This window comes from Schistocerca americana, chromosome 6, assembly GCF_021461395.2.
Source record: "Schistocerca americana isolate TAMUIC-IGC-003095 chromosome 6, iqSchAmer2.1, whole genome shotgun sequence".
NCBI classification, from domain to species: domain Eukaryota; kingdom Metazoa; phylum Arthropoda; class Insecta; order Orthoptera; family Acrididae; genus Schistocerca; species Schistocerca americana.
The window spans coordinates 89,411,311-89,431,061 of record NC_060124.1 but is presented as its reverse complement, the minus strand read 5'-3'; the positions used below and the strand labels follow the sequence as shown (position 1 = coordinate 89,431,061).

Sequence of the window (19,751 nt, the reverse complement as noted above, 5' to 3'; positions counted from 1 at the left end):
TGTGAAAATTATTGTTGGTGGTGGTCGGGAGGGGGAGAGGTGTGAAAAATTAGCTGAATAAGGTGGATATTCTAGCAATTCACATTTCAACTCCCTCAATTTTTTCCTTACCAACACATTTTTGTGGGCAGGTGCTTTATCATGATGAATGATAGTTTTGTCTCTTTCGCAATTTAGGCTGTGTCTCACAATTTTTCATCTAGTTGGTCCTAAAGATGTGCAGTATTCACATATGGTTTTATTATTGACTGAAAAGTATTAATTGTTCTGCGTTACACTGGCTATAATGTTTCCAGCTTTTTTTCGACTCACTAATAAAATTTGTGTTTAATTTCTAATATGCTTCACCCATAGCAACAGAAGGCTACACAAAGTCAGTTGGATTTTTAAAATAGAATTTTTTATAGTGATTTGTCTTTGGCACCAGCTATTTCATATTAACTGTTGGTTGTTGAGTATCATATTGTGCTCTTTCTTCAAGTTTTCAACTGAAGTTCAAGTTTTGGAACGTCCTTGAGGCATATCATCTTCAAGAAATGTAGGCCCCACTTGAATTTTACCACCTTTTTCTTAATTATCCAAAGTGAAGGTTCAAGCTACTTATAAACCTTTACCAACATTACACATATGTCAGTTCTCAGTTCTCAATGAACTACTCAGAACAATGAATTTCATATTAACTACTTATTCCATTATCACTTTAACTAAGAACTTGTCATTATATTCTGCCACATAAATCTGATTTCACACATATTACTTTCTAAATTACCTTTGACCAATCATAGCTGACAGCGTATGCAAATATATGGCCACTACTATTGAAGCAGCAGCGTGTAATTGATTGTTCCATAGTCTCTGAAGGTTTCAGTTTTGTGCGTGCATCCTTATCCCAGAAACTGAAACTACCATCAGAACCAACAGTTGCCAGTGTCCCATGCACAGGGTGGAAAGCAATATCATTCACCTATAAAGAAAAGAACATTGTTTTAGTTGTTCCTCACAGTTTATCAGTGACTAAAATTATACCACCGATACATCCAATGGTAATGAAAATTTTGATTTTAAGTGTAAGTGCAGTCTCTCATAAAAACCACAACTCTTTCTCTCAACCTACACAAATGCATATCCTTTTGTAAGATAAGTCTACATTACAGTTCTGAACACTGTAAGCACTGAAAAAGCTCACAACTATGTTTGGTGTGACAACTATTAAATAGAGCACTGTTCCTGTAGATGGATTCACTCTTACACCTTGCAGCATAAGAACATAAAGGATGTCCTCAACATTTAGTGTGAAAAAATTTGAAACAATTTGACATGGAATTGATCTTCAAACTCCAAAACCCTCTTCTTAAGAACATTACATTTGAATGCTATGTCGAGTGAAATGGAAGGTATACAGTTGCCAGAGTAAAGACATATAATCAATCACCATGCAGAGGCACATTACTATAAAGTTGAGTGTGTGTGAGAGAGAGATATTCACAAGTTGGCAACACGCTTTTCTTAGTGGCTTCCTTCTATACTTTCCTCTTTTCTCAACCCTGTAACAATATGTGCAACATGAAGATCTCAAGTTTGGAAGGTGAATTACAATGTTTGACTTATAAGTCATGTGAGTTACTGCTCAATATTCCTTTAAATGGCTGTGTTTAAACCCAAAATTTTCCACAAACGTGCCACATGGAAGAGAAGATAAACATGGCAGTTGATGGTTAGTGACATCGTCATAACACTGTATGAGGTAAGGTGTCCACCAGGACACACAAATGATGGAAGGCTTATACCACAGAAGACAGGATACAAGGACAATTGTGAACTATGTCAAGTTTGACAAGACTGGGAGTCCAATCTTATATCTTTAAAAGTGGGTTCCTTCTCTGTCAACTAAGTGGACAGTATGTAATATACGCAAGTACTTTGTAGGAGAAATAAATTAATGCCAATGGGGTACATGCTCTGTAAAATTCATAAAAACATTATTTTCTGAATGAGCAGGGTTAACAACAATATGTTTCATATTTCAAAAATTAGAAATAAGTAAACTAGCACTTTTAGAAGCCACTAAAACATCTGAAGAACAAAACTGTGATAGCCAGGTTTATAGGGAGCCATTCTGTAGAGTGCAAGAACTTTGCTGATGATCACTGAATTGAAGTATCATGACTTGTCTCCATTATAAAGTCTAAAAAATGAAAAGAATGTTACCTCTGTGGGCACTGAATTGGTCACAACAAGTAAATACTAACTGTGAAACATCTTATTCATTTATGTTAAACCAACAAAGGAATGGTACTGTTCAAAAGAGCTATAAATTGTGGTCCAGTCTGATTATTCACAGAAAGTTTGCCGGAAGGACAGTGCAAAAGATCTACTGGCTAAGAATTATACATGAAAAATACAATTTATTCTCAAAGTTTTCCTACATTATGCTGAACACAGCTGATTAAAATGGGCACCGTTTGTGACATAGCAAATATCATTAATTGCATGCAGTTCAATGAAGATGCTGGTGTGGGAAGGCACAATGGAGTCAGCTTTGTAAATCTGTTAACTGTATTGCCTATCTGCAGACATGAACGAATCCAATGCAAAAATGATTTGTCTTGATGTCCTGAACACTGGCCCACTAGTGGTGTGCTCTGCAACTACGTCACAATGCAATGCGAATCTAAACTTTGAGAGAATCTCTATTCACTGATATGTGTTACTTTTCTGTATGTCTTGTAATTTTAACACAGTTCTCTTATGAAACCCCATAGGTCTTATGAATATCTCTGTATTCTTTAAACAGAAAAGAGAATATATTTAATACGAGAACTGAAACTGCATTACCAACTACTTAAAAGCTGTTCATTGTGTTGTCACAAAAGCAAACAGTATATACATGAAGAAAAAATAAAGAATAAAGCAAAATCACTATGGATTGTTATTAAAGAGAAAACAAAAACTGTCACATAAACTATATTCATTTCCTTTGGAATGACATAGATATTAAAAAATTAAATCTGCAGCCACTGAATTCAATTACTTTTTCTTAAAACTGGTAAAAACATAGAGACTGGAAATAAACAATCACATATAAATGCAATGGTTTTGCTGAGGCAGACATTGCAGGCAACAGTTTAGACTCAAACAGGATAGTGATTATAATAGTAATTCAACTGCTGACAATAAAAGTCTTCCCTTGGTTACCAGGTATTTCCAGCAAATTACATACACTCTGTGATGACTCAGATTTATCTGGCTAGAAGCTATTTCATCAAACCGTCAATGGAGCACGGGATAGTTTCTAAGTGATTGGAATATACAGTATAACTATTTAAAGAAGTGCAAATAAGTGATTAACTTCTCATTCTATCTCACTCCTCATTCAGTTTCTACATAATTTTTACAAAACAGCCTATGCCAGAATACATACTCACTTTTCCGGAAATTCTGTTAGTGATCTTTCAGTTTGGCTTCCATAATAAAGACACAGTCAAGTCAATGTCTGAACAGGCTCAGGGCTGTTACCTAAGCCAGCCCACAATCCTGATTAGTGTTTGGACACACAAACATACACACAAAATTCAAGCTTTCACAACATACGGTTGCTTCATCAGGAAAGAGGGAAGGAGAGGGACAGACGAAAGGATGTGGGTTTTAAGGGAGAGGGTAAGGAGTCATTCCAATCCCGGAGCGGGAAGACTTACCTTAGGGGGGAAAAAGGACAGGTATACAATCACACACACACACACACACACACACACACACACACACACACACACACACACATCCATCCGCACATACACAGACACAAGCAGACATTTGTAAAGGCAAAGAGTTTGGGCAGAGATGTCAGTCGAGGCGGAAGTAAAGAGGCAAAGATGTTGTTGAAAGACAAGTGAAGTATGAGTGGCGGCAACTTGAAATTAGCGGAGGTTGAGGCCTGGCGGATAACGAGAAGAGAGGATACACTGAAGGGCAAGTTCCCATCTCCAGAGTTCTGACAGGTTGGTGTTAGTGGGAAGTACCCAGATAACCCGGACGGTGTAACACTGTGCCAAGATGTGCTGGCCATGCACCAAGGCATGTTTAGCCACAGGGTGATCCTCATTACCAACAAACACTGTCTGCCTGTGTCCATTCATGCGAATGGACAGTTTGTTGCTGGTCATTCCCACATAGAAAGCTTCACAGTGTAGGCAGGTCAGTTGGTAAATCACGTGGGTGCTTTCACACGTGGCTCTGCCTTTGATCGTGTACACCTTCCGGGTTACAGGACTGGAGTAGGTGGTGGTGGGAGGGTGCATGGGACAGGTTTTACACCGGGAACGGTTACAAGGGTAGGAGCCAGAGGGTAGGGAAGGTGGTTTGGAGATTTCATGGGAATGAACTAAGAGGTTACGAAGGTTAGGTGGACGGCGGAAAGACACTCTTGGTGGAGTGGGGAGGATTTCATGAAGGATGGATCTCATTTCAGGGCAGGATTTGAGTAAGTCGTATCCCTGCTGGAGAGCCACATTCAGAGTCTGATCCAGTCCCGGAAAGTATCCTGTCACAAGTGGGGCACTTCTGGGGTTCTTCTGTGGGAGGTTCTGGGTTTGAAGGAATGAGGAAGTGGCTCTGGTTATTTGCTTCTGTACCAGGTCGGGAGGGTAGTTGCGGGATGCGAAATCTGTTTTCAGGTTGTTGGTGTAATGGTTCAGGGATTCCGGACTGGAGCAGATTCGTTTGCCACGAAGATCCAGGCTGTAGGGAAGGGACTGTTTGATGTGGAATGGGTGGCAGCTGTCGTAATGGAGGTACTGTTGCTTGTTGGTGGGTTTGATGTGGACGGACGTGTGAAGCTGGCCATTGGACAGGTGGAGGTCAATGTCAAGGAAAGTGGCATGGGATTTGGAGTAGGACCAGGTGAATCTGATGGAACCAAAGGAGTTGAGGTTGGAGAGGAAATTCTGGAGTTCTTCTTCACTGTGAGTCCAAATTATGAAGATGTCATCAATAAATCTGTACCAAACTTTGGGTTGGCAGGCCTGGGTAACCAAGAAGGCTTCCTCTAAGCGACCCATGAATAGGTTGGCGTACGAGGGGGCCATCCTGGTACCCATGGCTGTTCCCTTTAATTGTTGGTATGTCCGGCCTTCAAAAGTGAAGACGTTGTGGGTCAGGATGAAGCTGGCTAAGGTAATGAGGAAAGAGGTTTTAGGTAGGGTGGCAGGTGTTCGGCGTGATAGGAAGTGCTCCATCGCAGTGAGGCCCTGGACGTGCGGAACATTTGTGTATAAGGAAGTGGCATCAATGGTTACAAGGATGGTTTCCGGGGGTAACAGACTGGGTAAGGATTCCAGGCGTTCAAGAAAGTGGTTGGTGTCTTTGATGAAGGATGGGAGACTGCATGTAATGGGTTGAAGGTGTTGATCTACGTAGGCAGAGATACGTTCTGTGGGGGCTTGGTAATCAGCTACAATGGGGCAGCTGGGATGATTGGGTTTGTGAATTTTAGGAAGAAGGTAGAAGGTAGGGGTGCGGGGTGTCGGTGGGGTCAGCAGGTTGATGGAGTCAGGTGAAAGGTTTTGTAGGGGGCCTAAGGTTCTGAGGATTCCTTGAAGCTCCGCCTGGACATCAGGAATGGGATTACCTTGGCAAACTTTGTATGTGGTGTTGTCTGAAAGCTGACGCAGTCCCTCAGCCACATACTCCCGACAATCAAGTACCACTGTCGTGGAACCCTTGTCCGCCGGAAGAATGACGATGGAACGGTCAGCCTTCAGATCATGGATAGCTTGGGCTTCAGCAGTGGTGATGTTGAGAGTAGGATTAAGGTTTTTTATGAAGGATTGAGAGGCAAGGCTGGAAGTCATTAATTCCTGGAAGGTTTGGAGGGGGTGATTTTGAGGAAGAGGAGGTGGGTCCCACTGTGGCGGAGGACGAAACTGTTCCAGGCAGGGTTCAATTTGGATAGTGTCTTTGGGAGTTGGATCATTAGGAGTAGGATTAGGATCATTTTTCTTCGTGGCACAGTGATATTTCCAGCAGAGAGTAGGAGTGTAGGACAGTAAATCTTTGACGAGGGCTGTTTGGTTGAATCTGGGAGTGGGGCTGAAGGTGAGGCCTTTGGATAGGACAGAGGTTTCGGATTGGGAGAGAGGTTTGGAGGAAAGGTTAACTACTGAATTAGGGTGTTGTGGTTCCAGATTGTGTTGATTGGAATTTTGAGGTTTTGGAGGGAGTGGAGTTGGAAGTGGGAGCTTGAGTAGATGGGAGAGACTGGGTTTGTGTGCAATGAGAGGAGGTTGAGGTTTGCTGAAAAGGTTGTGAAGGGTGAGTGAGTTGCCTTTCTGGAGGTGGGAAACCAGGAGATTGGATAGTTTTTTAAGGTGGAGGGTGGCATGCTGTTCTAATTTGCGGTTGGCCTGTAGGAGGATGCTCCGAACAGCCGGTGTGGATGTGGGAGAGGAAAGATTGAGGACTTTTATTAAGGATAGGAGTTGACGGGTGTGTTCATTGGCTGAGTTGATGTGTAGGTGAAGGATTAGGTGGGTGAGGGCAATGGATTGTTCAGTTTGGAAATGGTAGAGGGACTGATGGAAAGAAGGGTTGCAGCCAGAGATGGGAACTTCAAGTGTGAGGCCTTTGGGGGTAATGCCAAATGTCAGACAAGCCTGAGAAAATACAATAAGGGAGTGTAATCTGGCTAGGGCGAAGGCATGTTTGCGGAGGGAATGTAAATAAAACTTAATGGGGTCGTTGTGGGGGTTTGTGAGGGTGACATGGTATTAGAAGGTGGAAAGTGTAACACGAGGCTGAAATGAAAATGAAAATAAAAATATATGGGGAGAGATAAAGGTGAACTAGAAAGCAACTTTTTCGCCTTTTTTCACACCAGATCTCTCCTCACACTTAAGGTGAACTAGAAAGCAACTTTTCGCCTTTTTTCACACCAGATCTCTCCTCACACTTAAAGTTCCCATCTCTGGCTGCAACCCTTCTTTCCCTCAGTCCCTATACCAGTTACAAACTGAACAATCCATTGCCCTCACCCACCTAATCCTTCACCTACACATCAACTCAGCCAATGAACACACCCGTCAACTCCTATCCTTAATAAAAGTCCTCAATCTTTCCTCTCCCACATCCACACCGGCTGTTCAGAGCATCCTCCTACAGGCCAACCGCAAATTAGAACAGCATGCCACCCTCCACCTTAAAAAACTATCCAATCTCCTGGTTTCCCACCTCCAGAAAGGCAACTCACTCACCCTTCACAACCTTTCCAGCAAACCTCAACCTCCTCTCATTGCACACAAACCCAGTCTCTCCCATCTACTCAATCTCCCACTTCCAGCTCCACTCCCTCCAAAACCTCAAAATTCCAATCAACACAATCTGGAACCACAACACCCTAATTCAGTAGTTAACCTTTCCTCCAAACCTCTCTCCCAATCCAAAACCTCTGTCCTATCCAAAGGCCTCACCTTCAGCCCCTCTCCCAGATTCAACCAAACAGCCCTCGTCAAAGATTTACCGTCCTACACTCCTACTCTCTGCTGGAAATATCACTGTGCCACGAAGAAAAATGATCCTAATCCTACTCCTAATGATCCAACTCCCCAAGACACTATCCAAGTTGAACCCTGCCTGGAACAGTTCCGTCCTCCGTCACAGCGGGACCCACCTCTTCTTCCTCAAAATCACCCCCTTCAAACCTTCCAGGAATTTCTGACTTCCAGCCTTGCCTCTCAATCCTTCATAAAAAACCTTAATCCTACTCTCAACATCACCACTGCTGAAGCCCAAGCTATCCGTGATCTGAAGGCTGACAGTTCCATCGTCATTCTTCCAGTGGACAAGGGTTCCACGACAGTGGTACTTGATCGTCGGGAGTATGTGGCTGAGGGACTGCGTCAGCTTTCAGACAACACCACATACAAAGTTTGCCAAGGTAATCCCATTCCTGATGTCCAGGCGGAGCTTCAAGGAATCCTCAGAACCTTAGGCCCCCTACAAAACCTTTCACCTGACTCCATCAACCTGCTGACCCCACCGACACCCCGCACCCCTACCTTCTACCTTCTTCCTAAAATTCACAAACCCAATCATCCCAGCCGCCCCATTGTAGCTGGTTACCAAGCCCCAACAGAACGTATCTCTGCCTACGTAGATCAACACCTTCAACCCATTACATGCAGTCTCCCATCCTTCATCAAAGACACCAACCACTTTCTTGAACGCCTGGAATCCTTACCCAGTCTGTTACCCCCAGAAACCATCCTTGTAACCATTGATGCCACTTCCTTATACACAAATGTTCCGCACGTCCAGGGCCTCGCTGCGATGGAGCACTTCCTTTCACGCCGAACACCTGCCACCCTACCTAAAACCTCTTTCCTCATTACCTTAGCCAGCTTCATCCTGACCCACAACGTCTTCACTTTTGAAGGCCGGACATACCAACAATTAAAGGGAACAGCCATGGGTACCAGGATGGCCCCCTCGTACGCCAACCTATTCATGGGTCGCTTAGAGGAAGCCTTCTTGGTTACCCAGGCCTGCCAACCCAAAGTTTGGTACAGATTTATTGATGACATCTTCATAATTTGGACTCACAGTGAAGAAGAACTCCAGAATTTCCTCTCCAACCTCAACTCCTTTGGTTCCATCAGATTCACCTGGTCCTACTCCAAATCCCATGCCACTTTCCTTGATGTTGACCTCCACCTGTCCAATGGCCAGCTTCACACGTCCGTCCACATCAAACCCACCAACAAGCAACAGTACCTCCATTACGACAGCTGCCACCCATTCCACATCAAACGGTCCCTTCCCTACAGCCTAGGTCTTCGTGGCAAACGAATCTGCTCCAGTCCGGAATCCCTGAAGCATTACACCAACAACCTGACAACAGCTTTCACATCCCGCAACTACCCTCCCGACCTGGTACAGAAGCAAATAACCAGAGCCACTACCTCATCCTCTCAAACCTAGAACCTCCCACAGAAGAACCACAAAAGTGCTCCACTTGTGACAGGATACTTTCCGGGACTGGATCAGATTCTGAATGTGGCTCTCCAGCAGGGATACGACTTACTCAAATCCTGCCCTGAAATGAGATCCATCCTTCATGAAATCCTCCCCACTCCACCAAGAGTGTCTTTCCGCCGTCCACCTAACCTTCGTAACCTCTTAGTTCATCCCTATGAAATCCCCAAACCACCTTCCCTACCCTCTGGCTCCTACCCTTGTAACCGCCCCCGGTGTAAAACCTGTCCCATGCACCCTCCCACCACCACCTACTCCAGTCCTGTAACCCAGAAGGTGTACACGATCAAAGGCAGAGCCACGTGTGAAAGCACCCACGTGATTTACCAACTGACCTGCCTACACTGTGAAGCTTTCTATGTGGGAACGACCAGCAACAAACTGTCCATTCGCATGAATGGACACAGGCAGACAGTGTTTGTTGGCAATGAGGATCACCCTGTGGCTCAACATGCCTTGGTGCATGGCCAGCACATCTTGGCACAGTGTTACACCATCCGGGTTATCTGGATACTTCCCACTAACACCAACCTGTCAGAACTCTGGAGATGGGAACTTGCCCTTCAGTGTATCCTCTCTTCTCGTTATCCGCCAGGCCTCAACCTCCGCTAATTTCAAGTTGCTGCCACTCATACCTCACCTGTCTTTCAACAACATCTTTGCCTCTTTACTTCCGCCTCGACTGACATCTCGCCCAAACTCTTTGCCTTACAAATGTCTGCTTGTTTCTGTGTATGTGTGTGTGTGTGTGTGTGTGTGTGTGTGTGTGTGTGTGTGTGTGTGTGCGTGAGTGTATACCTGTCCTTTTTCCCCCTAAGGTAAGTCTTTCCGCTCCTGGGATTGGAATGACTCCTTTCCCTCTCCCTTAAAACCCACATCCTTTCGTCTGTCCCTCTCCTTCCCTCTTTCCTGATGAAGCAACCGTTTGTTGCAAAATCTTGAATTTTGTGTGTATGTTTGTGTGTCTATCGACCTGCCAGTGCTTTTGTTTGGTAAGTCTCATCATCTTTGTTTTTAGATATAGAATATCTATTATTATTGATTAATAATTGAATATAGTGAATGACACACACATTTCATTTAGAGTCAATTTCCATGTGGCAATGCTACAATAATAATAATAATAATAATAATTTTACAGGAAAATAGTACATTTTAAATCTTACAAAAGCTAAATTACACAATTTCAAAATATTAATGATTATTTACCAAACAGATAGATATGGTTGTTCATTCACTTTATGAATCTGCATATCTGCATTTGTAGAATTATACATACTACAATTATAGAAAGAGCAGTGCGCTCTCTCTCTCTCTCTCTCTCTCTCTCTCTCTCTCTCTCTCTCTCTGTCTGTCTGTGTGTGTGTGTGTGGGGGGGGGGGGGGGGGGGGGGGGGGGGGGGCAGGCACACGGCACACACTGAATGCACTGAGCAACCCACCTTCTTGCCTGGAAAATATTCTGATACATTTTGCGAGACAATTTTGAGCTCAGAAAAATGTAATAAAAATTTATTTAGCATATACAAGAAATAAGAATATTGTATAGAATTTGTAACTAAGCCTCTTGCAGAAGTCTTTTCAAAGGCCTTAGAGTTCTTGCACAAACATGAGAAATATGAGTAAATTTTATAGATTCTGCGCCCATGTCTACGGTAGCAAGCATAATTCTTGATTGTCTGAGAATTTTCTTTTCTTTCTACAAAAATAAGAACATCTGGAATAATATACAGAATCAAAACTAATTTAAAAGTCATTATTATGTGCCACTTTTCTGCTAGTTAACTGAATATTTTGATTCTGTGTTTGCAAAATACTTCGACACTGTAAAATTCTGATTCATTTTAACAAGTATCTACCCCTACAATAAATAAAAACCTATTATTCTTCTACAGTATTCATTACTCGAATATAGCTATTACATGTGTCCAAGAATCTGAATGGTAGATGGATAATTTAATTTACCCTTAATTTGTGATGTGCATTTTTCCATACCAATTAATAATTCTGAAGTTTCCTGCTGGCACCTTATTTTGCATCTGCTCGCCCCACTTCTATCTACCTTATGCACTATGTCGTTGATCAATTATGTGGTTACAGTTTACCTCCAATTGTTAATTGCATGAAAACTGTAGTGTTATTATTAACATGTGCGGTCTGTGTGACACACCTCAAAAGCTACATTATGTTGAGTGGAGGTAAACCCATGTGTAGCAGTGTTCACTCATATGATCCAGACTTCCAGTTCTGTAATACAACCATGGCTAGATGATGCAAGTGATGTTGATGAGTGTGAGGTAAACTTCTGCATAGAGGTATGATGATAATTCAGTTTCTGAAATTTCTGGCAATGAAAGGTAAGATATTGGAGTAAGTTATGTTCATAATAAGGTTTATTATGGAAAAAATGGGTTGAAGTGGTCTTGTCGACCTTTTATCCCAAGGAGAATGATGTAAAAATACAATATTGTTCTTCAATTGCCATGTATAAAGGGTCAAATGTGTACACTAGGAAATTCAGCCGAACCTGAGGTGGTTTGGAATCTGAATACCCCCACAAGAAAAGCTACAAGAAATAGTAGCTCGGACCAATGTGAAAATCGCAACTGAATGGCAAAAATATAAAGTTCCACACTGCACTGATATGCCTGACACACATTACAGAGCTCCACGCTTTGTTAGGACTTTTACTGTATTCTGCAACATTCATTCACCTCACACGACTAATAGCGCAATGTTTGCAACAGATGGTTTTGGCAGTGAATTTTTCAGTGTGTCATGAGGGAACGTCGATTCAATATACTTCTTTCAATGCTACATTTTAACAATACTGCTACAAGAGAAGACAGCTGCAATTTCAGAATTATTTTTGAAATTGATGCATAATATTGCCAAGCTGTGTATACCATTGGCACCTCATAATGCATTGATGCAATATGGCATAAAAGTGATGTGTCTTTCAGATGCTAGAAATGAATATTTCCTGAATTGGTATTTATATGCTGGCAAAGATTCAGATGGAGATGTCTGCTTGTGTCTGTATGTGTGGATAGATATGTGCGTGTGTGCTAGTGTATACCTGTCCTTTTTTCCCCCTAAGGTAAGTCTTTCCGCTCCCGGGATTGGAATGACTCCTTACCCTCTCCCTTAAAACCCACTTCCTTTCGTCTTCCCCTCTCCTTCCCTCTTTCCTGATGAGGCAACAGTTTGTTGCGAAAGCTTGAATTTTGTGTGTATGTTTGTGTTTGTTTGTGTGTCTATCGACCTGCCAGCGCTTTTGTTCGGTAAGTCACCTCATCTTTGTTTTTTTTATATATATATATATGATGATATAATAGAGGGAAACTTCCCCCTAAGGTAAGTCTTTCCGCTCCCGGGATTGGAATGACTCCTTACCCTCTCCCTTAAAACCCATATCCTTTTGTCTTTCCTTCTCCTTCCCTCTTTGCTGACGAGGCAACCATAGGTTGCGAAAGCTAGAATTTTGTGTGTATGTTTGTGTTTGTTTGTGTGTCTATCGACCTGCCAGCGCTTTTGTTTGGTAAGTTTCATCATCTTTCTTTTTATATATATATATATATATATATATATATAGACACACACAAGTATTTGTTGCCAGTGATGCTCAACAGCAGTGCTTTATAAATAAGAAGAAAATGAAAATACACGCATAATATTCACAGCTATCATTCTGTTATAAAGAAGACATGAAAGTTCTTTTATGGCAGCAGATGATTGACACATGTGCCTTTGCTAACAGCACAACATTGCCTGCAGCACCTATTGGTGGTTTGTGACTATATCGGTTGGACCCTAGATGGTTGGAAAACCATGGCCTGGTGAGATGAGTCCCAGTTTAAGTTAGTAGGAGCTGCTGGCAGGGTTAGTGTGTGGTACAGACTCCACTAAGTCGTGGACCCAAGTCAACAAGGCAGTGGGCAAACAGGTGGTGGCTCCACAATGGTGTGGACTGGACTGGGTCTGCTGGTCCAGCTGAACTGACCATTGACTGGAAATGGTAATATTAGGCTACTTGGAGACCATTTGTACCCATTCATGGACTTCATGTTCCTAAACAACAATGGAGTTTTTGGTTGACAATGCGCCATGTCACCGGGCTGCAGTCATTCGCAATTGGTTTGAAGAACTTTATGGATAATTTTAGCAAATGACCTGACCAGCCAGATTACCCAATGTGAATCCTATTAAATATTTATGGGATGTATTTGAGACGTCATTTCATGTGCAAAATCCTGCATTGGCAGCACTTTAGCTATTATGGATGGCTATAGAGGCAGCATGGCTTGGTACTTCGGCAGGGGACTAGCTTGCTGCAATGAATTGTTGAGTCCATCTCATGTCTAGTTAATGCATGGTGCCAGGAAAAAGGAGGTCCAACACGATATTAGAAGGTATCCCATGGCTTTTGTCATCTCTGTGCACTGTACGTGAATTGACAGCACTAACGTCCAGAATCTGGTAAAATACCCTTGGTTACGTTATAAAATTCTGTATCTTCAGTTTCTGAGTGGTTGTTGTTGTTGTTGTTGTTGTTGTTGTCTTCAGTCCTGAGACTGGTTTGATGCAGCTTTCCATGCTACCCTATCCTGTGCAAGTTTCTTTATCTCCCAGTACTTACTGCAACCTACATCCTTCTGAATCTGCTTAGTGTATTCATTTCTTGGTCTCCCTCTATGATTTTTACCCTCCACGCTGCCCTCCAATGCTAAATTTGTGATCCCTTGATGCCTCAGAACATGTCCTACCAACCAGTCCCTTCTTCTTGTCAAGTTGTGCCACAAACTCCTCTTCTCCCCAATCCTATACAATACCTCCTCATTAGTTGTGTGATCTAACCATCTAATCTTCAGCATTCTTCTGTAGCACCACATTTCGAAAGCTTCTATTCTCTTCTTGTCCAAACTATTTATCATCTATGTTTCACTTCCATATATGGCTACACTCCATACAAATACTTTCAGAAACGACTTCCTGACACTTAAATCTATACTCAATGTTAACAAATTTCTCTTCTTCAGAAACGCTTTCCTTGCCATTGCCAGTCGACATTTTATATGCTCTCTTCTTCGACCATCATCAGTTATTTTGCTCCCCAAATAGCAAAACTCCTTTACTACTTTAAGTGTCTCATTTCCTAATCTAATTCCCTCAGCATCACTCGACTTAATTTGACTACATTCCATTATCCTCGTTTTGCTTTTGTTGATGTTCAACTTATATCCTCCTTTCAAGACACTGTCCATTCCGTTCAACTGCTCTTCCAAGTCCTTTGCTGTCTCTGACAGAATTACAATGTCATCGGCGAACCTCAAAGTTTTTATTTCTTCTCCATGGATTTTAACTCCTACTCCAAATGTTTCTTTTGTTTCCTTTACTGCTTGCTCAATATACAAATTGAATAACATCGAGGAGAGGCTACAACCCTGTCTCACTCCCTTCCCAACCACTGCTTCCCTTTCATGTCCCTTGACTCTTATAACTGCCATCTGGTTTCTGTACAAATTGTAAATTGCCTTTCGCTCCCTGTATTTTACCCCTGCCACCTTCAGAATTTGAAAGAGAGTATTCCAGTCAACACTGTCAAAAGCTTTCTCTAAGTCTACAAATGCTAGAAACGTAGGTTTGCCTTTGCTTCATCTTTCTTCTAAGAAAAGTCATAATGTCAGTATTGCTTCACGTGTTCTAATATTTCTACGGAATCCAAACTGATCTTCCCCAAGGTCGGCTTCTACTAGTTTTTCCATTCGTCTGTAAAGAATTTGCATTAGTAAATTGCAGCTGTGGCTTATTAAACTGACAGTTCGGTAATTTTCACATCTGTCCACACCTGCTTTCTTTGGGATTGGAATTATTATATTCTTCTTGAAGTCTGAGGGTATTTCACCTGTCTCATACATCTTGCTCACCAGATGGTAGAGTTTTGTCAGGACTGGTTCTCTCAAGGCCGTCAGTAGTTCTAAAGGAATGTTGTCTACTCCCGGGGCCTTGTTTTGACTCAGGTCTTTCAGTGCTCTGTCAAACTCTTCACGCAGTATTTTATCTCCCATTTCGTCTTCATCTACATTCTCTTCCATTTCCAGAATATTGTCCTCAAGTACGTCGCCCTTGTATAGACCCTCTATATACTCCTTCCACCTATCTGCCTTCCCTTCTTTGCTTAGAACTGGGTTTCCATTTGAGCTCTTGATATTCATACAAGTGGTTCTCTTTTCTCCAAAGGTCTCTTTAATTTTCCTGTAGGCAGTATGTATCTTACCCCAAGTGAGATAAGCCTCTACATCCTTACATTTGTCCTCTAGCCATCTGAGTGGTGGTGTCAACAAATACCACATGATGGGTGTATGTTACATAATTACTGCCTTGTTATTTTATGCCACATACAAGGCTACAGTCTTGTCTTTTGTAAATCCAAATGGACAGGAACCTATTTCTTTGGATTTGCTGGGAAGGAATTCACTTATACTCTCTCTCGTTTTGTCTCACAGTTCCAATGTAAGCCAGTCCATTGGTCTTCATGATATCCACAAGCTCTACAGAGGAAAACCAATTGTCCCATGTGACATTGCTGTTTGTAACTTGAATAAGCTTCGACAGGCATATTAAAGATTGTTTGTTTTGAGAGCTTTCATTCTTCTTCTGTAAGCCTATCTCCATCTGAATCTTTGCCAGCATATAAATACCAATTCAGGAAATATAAATATAAATAAATATGTCTGCTTGTGTCTGTATGTGTGGATGGATATGTGCGTGTGAGCTAGTGTATACCTGTCCTTTTCTCCCCCCTAAGGTAAGTCTTTCCGCTCCCGGGATTGGAATGACTCCTTACCCTCTCCCTTAAAACCCACTTCCTTTCGTCTTCCCCTCTCCTTCCCTCTTTCCTGATGAGGCAACAGTTTGTTGCGAAAGCTTGAATTTTGTGTGTATGTTTGTGTTTGTTTGTGTGTCTATCGACCTGCCAGCGCTTTTGTTCGGTGGTCTTTAAATATGTCTGCTTGTGTCTGTATGTGTGGATGGACATGTGCGTGTGTGCTAGTGTATACCTGTCCTTTTTTCCCCCTAAGGTAAGTCTTTCCGCTCCCGGGGTTGGAATGACTCCTTACCCTCTCCTTTAAAACCCACTTCCTTTCGTCTTCCCCTCTCCTTCCCTCTTTCCTGATGAGGCAACAGTTTGTTGCGAAAGCTTGAATTTTGTGTGTATGTTTGTGTGTCTATCGACCTGCCAGCGCTTTTGTTCGGTAAGTCACCTCATCTTTGTTTTTTTATATATATATATATATATATATATATATATATATATATATATATATATATATATATATATATATATATATATATCCAGCTTTTAATGGTTCAACTGCACTCTTTCATTTACAAAAGTGCAGTAAATATGCAGTCAATTACTCAATATTTTCACTAATCCATTTAGCAAAAAAAGTTCGAATCAATATGGGTAGGGTTGTTATTCTTTTGTCTTTAAAAAAAGTTGTGTTAAAGCAGGTTGTATAAAACATACATACATACATACATAGAGTTTTGTCAACACATAGTATTTTATTATTTGCTGTTAGTCACTAAATATTATTCTGTACACTCATGATATCTGATTTGAGCTATCTAAAATCCGATGAAAAAATTAAGCAATGTGTCTGAATATTTATCCCAATGTGCCTTCTTTGGTAATGCTTTTTCTGGAAATCTGATGGTCCCTATTTTCACACATCTTCAGCACCAATTCAAATTACCTATGTAGTTCCTATATATCTCCCACTAATTTCAGTGACCTTGAATGTCTACTTTCAACTCCAGCTGATTTGTTTGTTTTCAGATCATTTAGTGCTCTGTCACAAAGCACGACAGCATTACTTGATCACTAATTTCTTTCAACTCAACTTCCTCTTCCTTTCCTAACACTTTGGGAAAGTTCCTCTTCATCTTACAAGTCCCAGACAGACTTGTGATCTGTCTGCTCTTCTATGTTTAATGAGGGTTTTCCATCTGCACTTCACAGATTTATATTTTGCTACTCCAAAGTTTCATTTAATCTTCTTGTTCCCAATAACAACATATTTAACCAATTCCCCCATTTCCCCACAGTTTCTTGATTTTCTCAGCATCAGCTTAAAAGATTCTAGCAGATGAATATGACACAGTGCAAAAAATTGTCATTGTTTATTTCAAAATCTGAAGGTAGTATCCCACTTTCTTCTGATAATTTATAGACTAATTAAGTGTAACTGTTGCTTTCCTAAGATATGAACATTTCTATATTTTATACTATGAAGACTGCAGAAATTCTCAGGTTGAATGTTTCAAATGCCACATTGGTGAGAAGAATACTCAAAACAACCATCCAATGTTTTCAAATTCAATAATTTGTTTACTTTTACTTTAGCTGCAATCTTTTCAGTACTTATTGTAGCGCCGGCCGAAGTGGCCGTGCGGTTAAAAGGCGCTGCAGTCTGGAACCGCAAGACCGCTACGGTCGCAGGTTCGAATCCTGCCTCGGACATGGATGTTTGTGATGTCCTTAGGTTAGTTAGGTTTAACTAGTTCTAAGTTCTAGGGGACTAATGACCTCAGAAGTTGAGTCCCATAGTGCTCAGAGCCATTTGAACCATTTTGAACTTATTGTAGCAGGTAACTTCATGAACCATAATCCATTGAGAAAGATATAAACCCCTTCCAAAAATGGCAATTATTGTACTGATGCTGCATCCAGGACAACATAGACTGTTCACCTCTTCCATTTCAGCCTTCAAAACGGAATAAGAAACTACATGATCTGAGCAAAAAAAAAAAAAAAAAAACGACTACAGGTTGCTCAGTGAACAGTACAAAAGCATTACAGCAGGAATTTGTTTGGATGTCAGTGTGATGTGATACTTACAGCATAGATATCTTGGTAGCCATTAGGTGCCCCATTTGAACGGTGGCACTTGAATGTGAAATTATCTTTCGTAGTAGTTGAATTTACATACTGGATTGCTACGCGGCCTTCCACACTGCCCAAAGCATATCCTGCAATTTAAAAGCCAGTATAAAGAAAAAAATATCCAAATTAAACAATGGCAAAATAAAACTTCTTACTATGGAGCAGCAGGCTTAATCATGAAAAAATAATTAACAAGCACACTACCCTCAGAAACTAGGAACAAGGAGCAAGAGTTAATGAAAGTTACTAAGGACTGCAGGTAAACAGAGCGACTGTAAGACAGGCTGAGAAACATAGTACATTTACTTAACACAATTGAAGCAGTGTTGTATAGCATTTATTCCAATATTTCCTAGCTTTTATCCTGTCTTCAAAAGGTGACACCCTAATCAGAAGTTGCAGAAATTAAGATAAATGCTCACAGTGAACCGCAATTATCTGATTGCTTTGAAGAGCCAGGTAGTAGAACCAGGCAGAAATTATGTAACAGTCATTGGAAAAGGGTAATTCAAAGCTCACAACAATTTGCAACAACACAATCACATTACGTAGATAACATCCCTCAATAACAATCAATAACCAAGATAAACATACACATATCAATTGACACAAAAAAGTGAAGCTGATAGCAAGAATGCCTGGACATGTATGAGGAATACACAGAGGCAAATAGAGCACCCAGTCGCAGAGCATGCTCAACAGCACAGAATTCACAGTGCTTGCTTCAGCATACAGGTAATTGGAATTTTTCTACCTAGCACCCACATCTCATGACTTTGCAGACAGGAACTTGTTCTGCACAGTGGAGCATTGTAGCATATCCTGCCACAAGTGATATAAACCAAATGAAATGAATGGAGGCAATAATGATTCATATTTCAGCATTTCCGAAGATATTTAATTTATTTCATGTAACTGATCTTTATTCATTTCATCCCCACTGGTACATTAATTTCATTTCAGCAAAGGTGTCTTCATGACTGTGAAGCCACAGGCCTCCATGAAATCCATCAACCACCTTCATGGGGGTGCTACTCCTAAATAACCCACGGGACAATCTCTGGTTGCAGTATGCGGACATCGTACCAAAAAACATCAGTGACAATGGCAGTTTGAGTCAGACTTGAAGGTGTGCTCAGATAGCCGAATAGCTGAAGTTACTGGTAGTGAAAAGCAATGTATCCGGGTGTGTGTTCCAATCAAACGCAAATTTTCATTTGTCAGGACATATTCATTAAACACAAAATATGGCTATTGATAACAACAATACGTATAATGAACTCAGACAACAACATGAATGAAATTCCTGAACTGTAAATAGGTAAAGCAGCTGTATACAACTTGATATTGTAATGCCAAAAAAATTGTTCATGTTTACATTTGTACTCCTGCTGCTAGCAAGATCACAGGTAATGTGTGGCATTAATATTCTGTTAATTAAGGTTTTAACTGTATTCCAAAGAATATGATTCTGGTTGTTCCTAAAAAATCACGTGGAGCGAACAAGAATAGCACCCAACTGGAGTTCATCCGCCACACAGTATTAACTGGCTGCTGTTGTACCTGCTACACTTGCCAAAGAGATTGATAGGACGAACTCCATGATGCCTCAGACATATAGTTTCTCTGTTACATTAAGGATCTGCAAATCATTCCTGGCACTCTTGAGAGGTGTTAGAAAAAGTTCAACTAGTGCCACTGAGCAATCTGTAGCGTTTATGAGAAAATATTTTCATATTAATAAACAAAACAATGTAATTGACTGTATTCTTTAC

General features: G+C 41.2%; 1 protein-coding gene across 1 annotated transcript in view; it reads right to left on the bottom strand.

The window, feature by feature from the left end:
• Positions 1 to 19,751, bottom strand: part of LOC124619273 (protein Rae1) — a 47,059-nt gene that overhangs the window by 976 nt on the left and 26,332 nt on the right. The window contains exons 6-7 of the mRNA XM_047145543.1: positions 17,932 to 18,062; positions 770 to 964 (exon numbers count right to left, since the gene is read on the bottom strand). Coding sequence (XP_047001499.1) covers positions 770 to 964; positions 17,932 to 18,062 — 326 coding nt within the window. The remainder of the gene's footprint in view (positions 1 to 769; positions 965 to 17,931; positions 18,063 to 19,751) is intronic.